General features: G+C 43.6%; 1 protein-coding gene across 1 annotated transcript in view; it reads right to left on the reverse strand.

Moving 5' to 3' along the window:
* Positions 1-15,763, reverse strand: part of LOC133661029 (plexin-A1-like) — a 234,172-nt gene that overhangs the window by 134,222 nt on the left and 84,187 nt on the right. Inside the window, exon 5 of the mRNA XM_062064396.1 lies at positions 10,763-10,963. Coding sequence (XP_061920380.1) covers positions 10,763-10,963 — 201 coding nt within the window. The remainder of the gene's footprint in view (positions 1-10,762; positions 10,964-15,763) is intronic.

The raw sequence follows: 15,763 nt of genomic DNA on the forward strand, positions 1-15,763 counted from the left end.
CTCACTGGATCGGTTCGCAGCCGAGTGTGAAGCGACTGGGATGAGAATCAGCACCTCCAAGTCCGAGTCCATGGTTCTCGCCCGGAAAAGGGTGGAGTGCCATCTCCGGGTTAGGGAGGAACTCTTGCCCCAAGTGGAGGAGTTCAAGTACCTCGGAGTCTTGTTCACGAGTGAGGGAAGAGTGGATCGTGAGATCGACAGCTGCGGCGTCTTCAGTAATGCGGACGCTGTATCGATCCGTTGTGGTGAAGAAGGAGCTGAGCCGGAAGGCAAAGCTCTCAATTCACCAGTCGATCTACGTTCCCATCCTTACCTATGGTCATGATATTTGGGTTATGACCGAAAGGACAAGATCACGGGTACAAGCGGCCGAAATGAGTTTCCTCCGCCGGGTGGCGGGGCTCTCCCTTAGAGATAGGGTGAGAAGCTCTGTCTCCTGGGGGGAGCTCAAAGTAAAGCCGCTGCTCCTCCACATCGGGAGGAGCCAGATGAGGTGGTTCGGGCATCTGGTCAGGATGCCACCCGAACGCCTCCCTAGGGAGGTGTTTAGGGCACGTCCGACCGGTAGGAGGCCACGGGGAAGACCCAGGACACGTTGGGAAGACTTTGTCTCCCGGCTGGCCCGGGAACACCTTGGGATCCCCCGGGAAGAGCTGGACGAAGTGGCTGGGGAGAGGGAAGTCTGGGCTTCGGATAAGCGGAAGAAGATGGATGGATGGATACCTGAACTGTGAAATGCGGTGGGAACACAAACCACACACTTCTACAAGAACCTATAGGTCCAGGAAACTAAAGTTCCTGAACTTTTAGAGAAACAGGGCCTATTATCATTCTGATGATCCACGTCCCCTTTGAGATGCCGTGGACTGCATGTGCAGTAAAGTCAGAAACAGCAGAAGGATATTGATGTTTTCCCACCATGGATGCAGCTGATGTCACACTACCACATAGGGTAGTCATATAGCATGTGGTATTGGGTTATCATCACCGTGGAAGTGGAGCAAAGAACAGGAAGGTGGACTTCAAACATGATCTGACTCTGGTCATCCTGTACATCCTGTTGTATTCTTTTGAAAGAGAAGAGATTGAGTTTTGGCCTCCAGGGAGACTTTTCAGACAATTTCATTTCTCACATCCTCTCATCTTCCTCCCCCCCATCTTCTTTTCAATATCACTCTTCCTCTCACTCTTCTCCTCTCATTCACGCTCCAATTTCTCTCTTCTATTTTGCATTGCCCACTGTTACTTCTTCGTAAGCCAGTTCCTTCCTTCATTCCTGATGTTTTGTTTCACCTCAAGTATTTCTTGGGATCAACACTAATACGCGACAGACTACTGTACTCTCCCAGAATCCAGTCTTTCCGCTGAGCTCCTATTCGTGTCACGACTGTGTGTGTTTTTTCAAACACCAGGCTAAACTGTGGATTAGCATCCTTGTGTTTATTGATTGGTGAGCCTTCCCCGCCCAGTAGTAGTACCAGTGCTACACAGCACAAACAGAGACATCCTGGGATCCATAGCCCGGGGCACAGAACACAGAACAGGGTGAAGCCCCGACTCAAAAGGCAAATGAATAACTCATATAACCTTGGCCTTGAGTCTTTCTAAGGTATAGGAGAGTGGATCCAGCAATACAAGTCGCGTTCTTTTCAAAATACGACAGCATCAAATAACCAAGGACTTAAAGGCCTACTGAAAGCCACTACTACCGACCACGCAGTCTGATAGTTTATATATCAATGATGAAATCTTAACATTGCAACACATGCCAATACGACCGGGTTAACTTATAAAGTGCAGTTTTAAATTTCCCGGGGAACTTCTATGTATAATGACGTATGCGCGTGACGTCAATGGTTCAAACGGAAGTATTGGGACACATTGTATCACAATACAAAAAAGCTCTGTTTTCATCGCAAAATTCCACAGTATTCTGGACATCTGTGTTGGTGAATCTTTTGCAATTTGTTTACTGAACAATGAAGACTGCAAAGAAGAAAGCTGTAGGTGGGATCGGTGTATTAGCGGCTGGCTGCAGCAACACAACCAGGAGGACTTTGACTTGGATAGCAGACGCGCTATCCGACGCTAGCCGCCGACCGCATCGATGATCGGGTGAAGTCCTTCGTCGCGCCGTCGATCGCTGGAACGCAGGTGAGCACGGGTGTTGATGAGCAGATGAGGGCTGGCTGGCTTAGGTGGATAGCAAATGTTTTTATCATAGCTCTGTGAGGTCCCGTAGCTAAGTTAGCTTCAATGGCGTCGTTAGCAACAGCATTGTTAAGCTTCGCCAGGCTGGAAAGCATTAACCGTGTAGTTACAGGTCCATGGTTTAATAGTATTGTTGATTTTCTATCTATCCTTCCAGTCAGGGGTTTATTTATTTTGTTTCTATCTGCAGTTAAGCCCGATGCTATCACGTTAGCTCCGTAGCTAAAGTGCTTCGCCGATGTATTGTTGTGGAGATAAAAGTCACTGTGAATGTCCATTTCGCGTTCTCGACTCTCATTTTCAAGAGGATATAGTATCTAAGGTGGTTTAAAATACAAATCCGTGATCCACAATAGAAAAAGGAGAAAGTGTGGAATCCAATGAACCCTTGTACCTAAGTTACGGTCAGAGCGAAGAAAGATACGTCCTGCACTGCACTCTAGTCCTTCACTCTCACGTTCCTCATCCACAAATCTTTCATCCTGGCTCAAATTAATGGGGTAATCGTCGCTTTCTCGGTCCGAATCGCTCTCGCTGCTGGTGTAAACAATGGGGAAATGTGAGGAGCCTTTCAACCTGTGACGTCACGCTACTTCCGGTACAGGCAAGGCTTTTTTTTATCAGCGACCAAAAGTTGCGAACTTTATCGTCGACGTTCTCTACTAAATCCTTTCAGCAAAAATATGGCAATATCGCAAAATGATCAAGTATGACACATAGAATGGATCTGCTATCCCCGTTTAAATAAAAAAAATTCATTTCAGTAGGCCTTTAATTAGCAACAAAAAAAGGTAGATACATACAGTGGTGGTCAAAAGTTGACATACACTAAAGAACATTAGGTCATGGCTGTCTTGAGTTTCCAATAATTTCTACAACTCTTATTTTTTCATGAAGTTTGCTTCTTTTATGAATTTATTATGGGTCTACTGAAAATGTGCTGGGTCAAAAGTATACATACAGCAATGTTAATATTTGCTTACATGTCCTTTGGCAAGTTTCACTGCAATAAGGCGCTTTTGGTAGCCATCCACAAGCTTCTGCTTGAATTTTAGACCAGTCCTCTTGTAAAAATTGGTGCAGTTCGGGGATCAAACCTGGAACCCTCAAGTTGCTGGCACGGCCCGCTCTACCGACCGAGCTATACCGCCCGAGTTAAAAGTGATGATCAAATGATGATGAACAGTTTTTAAGTAAATACATTGTTTGTGAAAGGACACGGTAAATGTGCATTTTTGGAAAATATCCATGTTGGTGTGGACAGAGCCCCCGAGTCAAATATCGTATTATTAATTCCATCACGTCAGCAACCCGAGACAATACTCACATTGGGAATGTTGAGTTACAACAAACGGGGAATCAATACCAACTCTCAATTAATAGACCAGCACCGTCCAAATCAATACAATTCTAACAATCTGACCACTGCTTCCATACGGGATTTATTGAGCTGGAGCTTTCAAAAGTACAAAGCAAGCACAGTTCTTCAAAAAGTATCACCGTCATTTACTGCAAATAATTGTGTTTACGCATCTGGCTTCTTCTTTATGGCGTACAGTGACGAGACATGGTCTCTTCTTCCTTCATCCATACTTGGCCAACAGCTAATTGCTAACACGGGAGAGAAGTGCTGACAACCCCAGGCTAATTACCACGGGCGGCACGTCTACTTTGTGGACATTAAGTAGAAAAAACTTGGCCGGGGTGAGGTTTAACAGCTAGCATCCCCCGGCTGATGGAGACACAACCCTGTCTGGAACTCATTAGCTCTGCTGTCAACATCTGCCACGAAGCAGACCTCAGGCCTGTCAACAATCCTGGTGAAGTTTACACTTACCTACACCACGGTCGGAGCGTTAGAGAGCAGCAGATAGAACGTTCTGAGACCGGGTTTGACAGACACGGGAAAAGGAGAAGGTAGAAAGGAGAGATGGGCTCGCGAGGCAGACCGTGGAAAGGTGAGTGAAGTACAGAGTCAACGTGTGAACGAGATCAATATGCTACAAACTAGCTTCACAGGCAAACTCCTGCCTCACGTTTTCAGCCTCGGTGGAGCGCAACGCTAGCTACTTCTCATCTGTCATACTAGTTGGAGGCCTCACCAACACACATACTTTTGTCTACCTGAAGGTGCATTCAGCTTTGTCTCACTTTGGAGGACCGTACAGTGTCTATGCGGGTTTCAACATGTCAAATGTAAGACTTTCTTAAGACCCCGCGGATACCCTGAGTGTACGTGATAACCACTCGGTCATCAGATGAATCACTGGCTTCCTGTTCCACTCAGGATTGAAGACAAAGTCTCCCTACTAACCCACCAGTGCCTCCATGGAAATGCCCCCCTCTACCTCAAAGACCCGCTCACCCCCAAATCCTCCACACGACACCTCCGCTCCGGACAGAATAAACTCTGAGGACAAAGCTACGGACAATGGGAGACCGGGCTTTCTGCTCCGCCGCTCCCAGTCTGTGGAACACTCTCCCTGACCACCTGGGGGCACCACAGACTGTGGATGCTTTTTAAAAAAGGCTTAAAAACTCTTCTTTTTAAAAAAGCCTTTTTTTTTTTAGATATATGCGTGCTAGTTCTAGTTTTTATTTGTATTATCTTTTTATTTATTTTTTTAATACACTGTAGCACTTTGAGGTTGTTTGCTCAATGGATAGTGCTTTTTTACAAATAAAATATATTATTATCATTATTATTATTCATTGAGAATACGGCTGATTGTGTCAAATTGCTTGTTGGTTAACTGGGTCCGTGGCGTGCACGACTTGACTTCAACCATTCATCAAGTTCACAACGTCGAGAAATATATTATCACATGAAAAATTGTGCTAATTAAAAAATAACTGAATACATTGATATACAGCTTTTCCGCTTCAGTCACAATTTTTGCGCTTAAGAAACTTCTCTGACTTTAGCTCCAGACTTTTTCTGTTTGCTTGATATGTGGTGGAGAAGTTTATTAGGTAACACTTTAGTATGGGGAACATATTCACCATTAATTAGTTGCTTATTAACATGCACATTAGTAACATATTGGCTCTTAATTAGTCATTATTAAGTACTTATTAAAGGCCTACTGAAACCCACTACTACCGACCACGCAGTCTGATAGTTTTTCAATGATGAAATCTTAACATTATAACACATGCCAATACGGCCGGGTTAACTTATAAAGTGACATTTTAAATTTGCCGCTAAACTTCCGGTTCGAAACGCCTCTGAGGATGACGTATGCGCGTGACGTAGACCGGCGAACACGGGTATGCCTTCCACATTGAAGCCAATACGAAAAAGCTCTGTTTTCATTTCATAATTCCACAGTATTCTGGACATCTGTGTTCGTGAATCTGTTGCAATCATGTTCATTGCATTATGGAGAAAGAAGCTGAGCAAGCAAAGAAGAAAGTTGTCGGTGCGAAATGGACGTATTTTTCGAACGTAGTCAGCAACAACAGTACACAGCCGGCGCTTCTTTGTTTACATTCCCGGAAGATGCAGTCAAAATGGAAGAACTTGGATAACAGAGACTCTAACCAGGAGGACTTTTGACTTCGATACACAGACGCCTGTAGAGAACTGGGACAACACAGACTCTTACCAGGATTACTTTGATTTGGATGACAAAGACGCAGACGTGCTACTGTGAGTATGCAGCTTTGGCTTCTAAACATTTGATCGCTTGACCGTATGTGCGCAACCTTTTTTTTGCGTATGTACGTAACTTTTTAAAAATATATAAGCTTTATGAACCTTGGGTTAGGTGAACGGTCTTTTGGGCTGAGTGATTGTGTGTGTTGATCAGGTGTTTGAATTGTATTGGCGTGTTCTATGGAGCTAGGAGCTAGCAGAGGAGCTAGGAGCTAGCATAACAAACACGCAGGTGTTTTTATGCAGGATTAATTTGTGGCATATTAAATATAAGCCTGGTTGTGTTGTGGCTAATAGAGTATATATATGTCTTGTGTTTATTTACTGTTGTAGTCATTCCCAGCTGAATATCAGGTCACCCCCGGCTCTCACAGCATCTTCCCTATCTGAATAGCTTCAACTCCCCACTAGTCCTTCACTTGCACTTTCCTCATCCACAAATATTTCATCCTCGCTCAAATTAATGGGGAAATTGTCGCTTTCTGGGTCCGAATCTCTCTCACTTCATGCGGCCATCATTGTAAACAATAGGGAACTTTGCGTATATGTTCAACTGACTACGTCACGCTACTTCCGGTAGGGGCAAGCCTTTTTTTTTATCAGATACCAAAAGTTGCAATCTTTATCGTCGTTGTTCTATACTAAATCCTTTCAGCAAAAATATGGCAATATCGCGAAATGATCAAGTATGACACATAGAATAGATCTCCTATCCCCGTTTAAATTAAAAAAATTCATTTCAGTAGGCCTTTAATGCATTATTATACAACCAGTAAGTCATTAACTAAGTCTTCCCTCAATAACCTCAGAATTATTGATTATTAGCAGTGTTGGGACTAACGCGTTACAAAGTAACGCGTTACTGTAACGCCGTTAGTTTCGGCGGTAACTAGTAATCTAACGCGTTATTTTTTTATATTCAGTAACTCAGTTACCGTTACTACATGATGCGTTACTGCGTTATTTTACGTTATTTTTTATGTACTATCGGCTAGAAACAGATGCGCTGCGGTGTCTTTCTTCTAAATCTTCCCCTGTCACACGCCGGAGAGAAGAAAAGAGGCGTGTGTGTGTGTGTCTGGGTGTGGGGAGGGGAGGCACACACGTGATCCGCGGTTTGATATATAAAACAAAACAAAAAGGTTGTTCGCATGCACGTTCAGTCCACACACAGCGTGGTCATGGCGAGCGGAGTAACGGAAGAGCTTGAACGCCCCGCGCCATTCAATCGGTGTGTTTATAGGAGCAGACCCCGTTGTGCAAAACGAGGGTTTTAAACACATGCTGAACGTGCTTGAGCCACGTTACGACATCCCGTCGCGCACCCACTTCAGCGGTAAGATTGTGCCAGATCTTTATGAGCAGGAGAAGAAAAAAGTTGTGGATGAACTATCCCGAGCATCACCAGTTGCGCTCACGACAGACTGGTGCACGTCCAGGGAAACTATGTGACGATAAGCGCTCACTTAATCACAGCAGACCGGCAGATGAGCAGACACGCCCCCTCTACGAGAGTCACCTTGCGCAGGTTCATGACAAAAAGGTACTGACACAAGCAGTGGAGGAATGGAAGATAAAGATTTCCCAGTCACACGTGATAATGCCAAAATCAAATAATTGCAGTGAATGAGGCAGGACTGGGACCACAGATAGGTGCTTTGCACATGTAGTGAATTTGGCATCACATCTCAGTCAATAGGATGGATCAGGAAGGAGGTTTCCTAGCACAACAGCTGCTCATGTGCTTAAGACAAAGCAAGAAATACTAAAGCTGCCTACTCATAAAGCTCATACATGATGTCCCAACGAAGTGGAACTCCACTTATGATATGTTGCAGCAGCAGGCAGCTATATACTCTGCATTGACCCACAAGACCCTGAAGAAAAATGTCCAATACATCATCAACCTGTCTGATGATGATGTCTTCATCGTATGGGCAGCTGTTTTCCGGCACCCGGACCTGAGGCCGAGGGTCTATGCCTTTTACCACCCCAGGCCCGGGGGGCCCTCCCGTTCATATGTCAGGACACACAGAAGTGAGCCAGGTCACCGAGCAGTCATCCAGGTCCGCCAGGCCACGCAAACCATTAGGAGCACGATAAATCGGGCAACGCAGGATCACGTGGTCGGCAGTCTGCTCCTCCGCGCCACACTCACACGTCGCGTTAGGTGCTAAGCCCCACTGGAACATGTTTGAGCGAAAGCGACCGACACCAGTTCGGAGGCGGTTAAGCCTCACCCAGGCCACTCGTGGTAGTGAGAGGCCTGGTATTGAGCCGGTGTCAGGTATGAAGTCACGGAGTCTGGAGGAGATGGTATGCTCCAGGTCCGTGCTCCATTTGTGATTCGCCCAGTGAGCCGCCCTGATGTTGTTGTCACTGCATTGCTGCAGGAGCTTCAGGGCGGCTGGTACCAGTGGGTCTCTGGAGGGGAGGCGGGGCGTTGGCTCTGAGGAGAGTGTGAGCCTTTCATGGAGCAGGTGGTTCTCATCCATGTTTGCCCGGCCCGCCAGAGTTGCTACAGCACCTTGGCGATGATGATGTGAGAGTGGCAGAGGAGGTCCTCCAGGTGCTTAAACCCCTCAAAAGTGTTACATCTGAAACTTCACCATCTGTGTCAATGATCCTGCCACTGAAAACAAGGACTCTACAATCCATGACTCCAAGTGTAGAAGACAGCAGCATCACTCCAATGTCAGGCTTTATTTCACTATCTATGTTTCAAGGAAGATGATGTGCCTTCTTATGTTGCACTTTCAGTTGTTTTTTATTAATGGTCATTGGTCCAAGTTTAAAGAAAGGAGAAATGCCTTTTTATGTGGCACTGTTTTTTTATTAATTATGTTAAAATGCAAATAAAAATGCATGTCAAGTCGATCAACAGATTGTATTATTCTCCAGTGCAATAACAGTACTGAAATGAAGGCTAAAAGGCCATTAATGGGAGCTTTAAAAAAAAAAAGAAGAAAAAAAAGAAGTAACTAAATAGTTACTTTTCACAGTAACGCATTACTTTTTGATGTAAGTAACTGAGTTAGTAACTGCGTTACTTTTGAAATTAAGTAACTAGTAATTGTAACTAGGTACTGGTTTTCAGTAACTAACCCAACACTGATTATTAGTAACCCTAACCCCAACCCCAACCTTATCCATAACCCTAATCCCAACCCTAACCCTTATATGTTCCCCTAGTGTCCAAATAACTGTATATTAAGTCTTTGTTACTTAGAATATGTTCCCCATACTAAAGTGTTACCGTCTATTACAACTGAGTACCGCTGCGGCCCAAACGGACCACAGCTAAGAAACAGATATTTTTGGGCGGTTCTCCAGGGGGCGTTAGGAAACACTATCCATCTACTTCCGCTTATCCGAGGTCGGTTTGCGGGAAAGCCCAGACTTCCATCTCCCCAGCCACTTCGTCCAGCTCTTCCCGGGGGATCCCGAGGCGTTCCCAGGCCAGCCGGGAGACATAGTCTTCCCAACGTGTCCTGGGTCTTCCCCGTGGCCTCCTACCGGTCCGACGTGCCCTAAACATCTCCCTAGGGAGGCGTTCGGGTGGCATCCTGAGCAGATGCCCAAACCACCTCATCTGGCTCCTCTCCATGTGGAGGAGCAGCGGCTTTACTTTGAGCTCCTCCTAAATGACAGATCTTCTCACCGTATCTCTAAGGGAGAGACCCGCCACCCGGCGGAGGAAAATCATTTCGGCCGCTTGTACCCGTGATCTTGTCCTTTCGGTCATAACCCAAAGATCATGACCATAGGTGAGGATGGGAACGTAGATCTTGGACCCGTGATCTTGTCCTTTCGGTCATAACCCAAAGATCATGACCATAGGTGAGGATGGGAACGTAGATCTTGGACCCGTGATCTTGTCCTTCCGGTCATAACCCAAAGATCATGACCATAGGTGAGGATGGGAACGTAGATCTTGGACCCGTGATCTTGTCCTTTCGGTCATAACCCAAAGATCATGACCATAGGTGAGGATGGGAATGTAGATCTTGGACCCGTGATCTTGTCCTTTCGGTCATAACCCAAAGATCATGACCATAGGTGAGGATGGGAACGTAGATCTTGGACCCGTGATCTTCTCCTTTCGGTCATAACCCAAAGATCATGACCATAGGTGAGGATGGGAACGTAGATCTTGGACCCGTGATCTTGTCCTTTCGGTCATAACCCAAAGATCATGACCATAGGTGAGGATGGGAACGTAGATCTTGGACCCGTGATCTTGTCCTTTCGGTCATAACCCAAAGATCATGACCATAGGTGAGGATGGGAATGTAGATCTTGTACCCGTGATCTTGTCCTTTCGGTCATAACCCAAAGATCATGACCATAGGTGAGGATGGGAACGTAGATCGACCGGTAAATTGAGAGCTTTGCCTTCCAGCTCAGCTCCTTCTTCACCACAACGGATCGATACAGCGTCCGCATTACTGAAGACGCCGCACCGATCCGCCTGTCGATCCCACGATCCACTCTTCCCTCACTCGTGAACAAGACTCCGAGGTACTTGAACTCCTCCACTAATGAAACTATATTAAAAGGTGTGTCCAGCAGTCATTAGATGGCGGAGGAACGTATCCAAACCTAAACTCGTATTATGATTCAGATCTAAGGATATGTTTTGTTTACAACTATTAAGAAGCTCAGTATTTGTCATCTTGTGCTAGGAAAGTTGGACATCTTTATCAGTGTGTGAGACACAAGACGTTTATCATTGGCAGATTCTTCAAACTGAAGCGCCTTGATTGAGAAACAACAACACATTCCATTTCAGCGGAGTCATCCATCAAATCTAAAAAGGTGTTATCGGTAAACACCGAGCACCAAAAAAACAAAACAGAAGACAACTCTTTCCAAGGATTTGTTTGGACTCACCGCTGTCTTCTGGCACTGGATGGATGAGCTGTTGAAGCGCAGGGCGGGGACGCTGAGGGTCTCCCCCTGGACGTGGAACACACACTCGTAGTTCCTCTGGCCTGATTGGGGCTGGGGCAGGTTCTTGGCAGCTAAGGTGATGGGCTTGGTCACGCCCACCGGGATGAAGATCTGTGTGGACGGCAGAATCTGCGGGCAGTCCTGAACAGAAGAGGAGAAAGACATGAAGCAACACTTCAGTTCAGTTTCAGTTTCAGTTTATTTGGACCATGCATACGATACACTGTAGTGCACCACGCAATTCCAGTTGTGACATCACAGCACGTCCGAAAGGGAGTAGGAAGAAGCAAATCTTATTTAGTTCTGCGCCTTTTCATACCAGAGCAATTTTATCCAATTTCCTTGTTCTCTGTAACAGAACAGTGAACAATAAATAAATAATATACCATAGTACGCATACACATATTCAATACATAAATAATCTTTGTCCCAATAAAAAAAAGGGTTCAAGATGTCTTAAACTGAATCAATCAATCAATCAATGTTTACTTATATAGCCCTAAATCACGAGTGTCTCAAAGGGCTGCACAAGCCACAACGACATCCTCGGCTCAGATCCCACATCAAGGCAAGGAAAAACTCAACCCAATGGGATAACAATGAGAAATCTTGGAGGGGACCGCAGATGTGGGGACCCCCCTGGGCGACCGGTGCAATGGACGTCGAGTGGATCTAGCATAATATTGTGAGAGTCCAGTCCATAGTGAATCTAACATAATAGTGAGAGTCCAGTCCATAGTGGATCTAACATAATAGTGTGAGAGTCCAGTCCATAGTGGATCTAACATAATAGTGTGAGAGTCCAGTCCATAGTGGATCTAACATAATAGTGTGAGAGTCCAGTCCATAGTGGATCTAACATAATAGTGTGAGAGTCCAGTCCATAGTGGATCTAACATAATATTGTGAGAGTCCAGTCCATAGTGGATCTAACATAATATTGTGAGAGTCCAGTCCATAGTGAATTTAACATAATAGTGAGGGTCCAGTCCATAGTGGATCTAACATAATAGTGTGAGAGTCCAGTCCATAGTGGATCTAACATAATAGTGTGAGAGTCCAGTCCATAGTGAATCTAACATAATAGTGAGAGTCCAGTCCATAGTGGATCTAACATAATAGTGTGAGAGTCCAGTCCATAGTGGATCTAACATAATAGTGTGAGAGTCCAGTCCATAGTGGATCTAACATAATATTGTGAGAGTCCAGTCCATAGTGGATCTAACATAATATTGTGAGAGTCCAGTCCATAGTGGATCTAACATAATATTGTGAGAGTCCAGTCCATAGTGGATCTAACATAATAGTGAGAGTCCAGTCCATAGTGGATCTAACATAATATTGTGAGAGTCCAGTCCATAGTGGATCTAACATAATAGTGAGACTCCAGTCCATAGTGGATCTAACATAATAGTGTGAGAGTCCAGTCCATAGTGGATCTATCATAATATTGTGAGAGTCCAGTCCATAGTGGATCTAACATAATATTGTGAGAGTCCAGTCCATAGTGGATCTAACATAATAGTGAGAGTCCAGTCCATAGTGGATCTAACATAATAGTGTGAGAGTCCAGTCCATAGTGGATCTAACATAATAGTGTGAGAGTCCAGTCCATAGTGGATCTAACATAATATTGTGAGAGTCCAGTCCATAGTGGATCTAACATAATAGTGAGAGTCCAGTCCATAGTGGATCTAACATAATAGTGTGAGAGTCCAGTCCATAGATGATCTAACATAATATTGTGAGAGTCCAGTCCATAGTGGATCTAACATAATATTGTGAGAGTCCAGTCCATAGTGGATCTAACATAATATTGTGAGAGTCCAGTCCATAGTGGATCTAACATAATAGTGAGAGTCCAGTCCATAGTGGATCTAACATAATATTGTGAGAGTCCAGTCCATAGTGGATCTAACATAATAGTGAGAGTCCAGTCCATAGTGGATCTAACATAATAGTGAGAGTCCAGTCCATAGTGGATCTAGCATAATATTGTGAGAGTCCAGTCCATAGTGGATCTAACATAATATTGTGAGAGTCCAGTCCATAGTGGATCTAACATAATATTGTGAGAGTCCAGTCCATAGTGGATCTAACATAATAGTGAGAGTCCAGTCCATAGTGGATCTAACATAATAGTGAGAGTCCAGTCCATAGTAGATCTAACATAATAGTGAGAGTCCAGTCCATAGTAGATCTAACTTAATAGTGAGAGTCCAGTCCATAGTAGATCTGACATAATAGTGAGAGTCCAGTCCATAGTGGATCTAACATAATAGTGAGAGTCCAGTCCATAGTAGATCTAACATAATAGTGAGAGTCCAGTCCATAGTAGATCTAACATAATAGTGAGAGAGTCCAGTCCATAGTGGATCTAACATAATATTGTGAGAGTCCAGTCCATAGTGGATCTAACATAATATTGTGAGAGTCCAGTCCATAGTGGATCTAACATAATATTGTGAGAGTCCAGTCCATAGTGGATCTAACATAATAGTGAGAGTCCAGTCCATAGTGGATCTAACATAATATTGTGAGAGTCCAGTCCATAGTGGATCTAACATAATAGTGAGAGTCCAGTCCATAGTGGATCTAACATAATAGTGAGAGTCCAGTCCATAGTGGATCTAACATAATATTGTGAGAGTCCAGTCCATAGTGGATCTAACATAATATTGTGAGAGTCCAGTCCATAGTGGATCTAACATAATAGTGAGAGTCCAGTCCATAGTGGATCTAACATAATAGTGAGAGTCCAGTCCATAGTGGATCTAACATACTAGTGAGAGTCCAGTCCATAGTTGATCTAACATAATAGTGAGAGTCCAGTCCATAGTGGATCTAACATACTAGTGAGAGTCCAGTCCATAGTGGATCTAACATACTAGTGAGAGTCCAGTCCATAGTGGATCCAACATAATAGTGAGAGTCCAGTCCATAGTGGATCTAACATACTAGTGAGAGTCCAGTCCATAGTGGATCCAGCATAATAGTGAGAATCCAGTCCATAGTGGATCTAACATAATAGTGAGAATCCAGTCCATAGTGGATCTAATATAATAGTGAGAGTCCAGTCCATAGTGGATCTAACATACTAGTGAGAGTTCAGTCCATAGTGGATCTAACATACTAGTGAGAGTCTAGTCCATAGTGGATCTTACATAATAGTGAGAGTCCAGTCCATAGTGGATCTAACATACTAGTGAGAGTCCAGTCCATAGTGGATCTAACATAATAGTGAGAGTCCAGTTCATAGTGGATCTAACATACTAGTGAGAGTCCAGTCCATAGTGGATCTAACATAATAGTGAGAGTCCAGTCCATAGTGGATCTAACATAATAGTGAGAGTCCAGTCCATAGTGGATCTAACATAATAGTGAGAGTCCAGTCCATAGTGGATCTAACATAATACGTACATGACATAACAATCAACAATGTCCACACAAAGAAGGGTAGCAACTAGGTAAATAGCTTTGCTTGCTAACACAAAGCAGGTGCGGGGAATAGCGCTCAAAGGAAGACATGAAACTGCTACAGGAAAATACCAACAAAACTGGAAGGGTCACCAAAATAACAGCGCAAGACAAGAACTAAAGCACTTCACACAGGAAAACACAAACAAAGTCCAAATAAGACACGACGACCTGATGGAGTTTCATTTTTTAACCTTTTCTGCTGGTGGTGTGCCTCCGTATTTTTTTTAATGAAAAAAATGTGCCCTCAACAACAACACATTATTTGCGGACTATAATTACTGGTTTGCGAAAAATATTTTTAACCCAAATAGGTGAAACTAGATAATCTCCCACGGCACACCAGACTGTATCTCACGGCACACAGTGGTTGAAAAACACTGCCTTAAAGTACGCCACAAGAGAGTTGTAGAAGAGTTCCCCACACATTTATTTGTGGCGGCCCGCCACGAAAGAATTACGTCCCCCACAAATAAAATTTTTAAAAAAAAAATAAAATAAAAAATAAGAAAAATAAAAAAATAAAAACATTTTTTTTTTGGTCCTCTCCAGCTTCTCAGGAAAATCATATAGTTGATGTAGATGCCCATATCGGCTGTTGAGATTTACTTTACAAAAGAGAAGTGTAGGATACTTCTCTTGTTGCCTTATTTGTATTTGACTTTATTAAATGTATTTATATTAGAAACACAACATGTGTATATAACAAAGGGTGCAAAGGCTGCAGGCAGTAGGAAACACATGGTTAAGTGTAGGGAGTAAAACTGATGGCAGTCTAAAGTTCAAGATTTTTGGAGCTCTTCGTTCAGTGGATCAGATGTTTGATGAAGCTCTGTTTCTATCTACCACCACTGCTGTTTTCTGTTTATTTGTTACTGACTGTGGCAGGACACCTCTGCCTCTGTTTCACTTTATGTTGCTGGTAAATAATATGGTTGTAGTAGTAGGCTAAAGTTAAATTATTTAATATGCACTAATTAAAGGGGCAGAGCTTTGAGACATTTTAGCTGTTATATTTTATAAGATATAATTTTTGTAAGAACCACAATTAATAAATATATTTCAGTGAATAACTTATTGTTCAAATCTGTATATAAATATGTACATAAAGTGTTGTAATTATATTGTAAAATGGATGGATGGATGGACGTTTAAAACAAAACTGTTATTATTAATTAGTAAGTATACATTTTTTGAGCCTTTTTAGAGAAAATCAAATCATTGTAGTAAATGATGCAAATTACTCGATGATGTCATGGTGACCACGCCCATAGCCACGCCCCCACCGCCACAGGTATCTTGGCAGTTTATGGGAAACACTGTGTAGCTCTGTGGAAGTGTGTTGGCCTCAAGAACATACAGAGGGATGAAGTCAGAACACAAAGCAGATATCAGAAAATGACATCAGTTGCTTACTCAACTCTCCTGCTGGCCTTGCACTCCATTCTAATGGTTTTCAAACAA

This window comes from Entelurus aequoreus, linkage group LG01 (assembly GCF_033978785.1).
Source record: "Entelurus aequoreus isolate RoL-2023_Sb linkage group LG01, RoL_Eaeq_v1.1, whole genome shotgun sequence".
NCBI classification, from domain to species: domain Eukaryota; kingdom Metazoa; phylum Chordata; class Actinopteri; order Syngnathiformes; family Syngnathidae; genus Entelurus; species Entelurus aequoreus.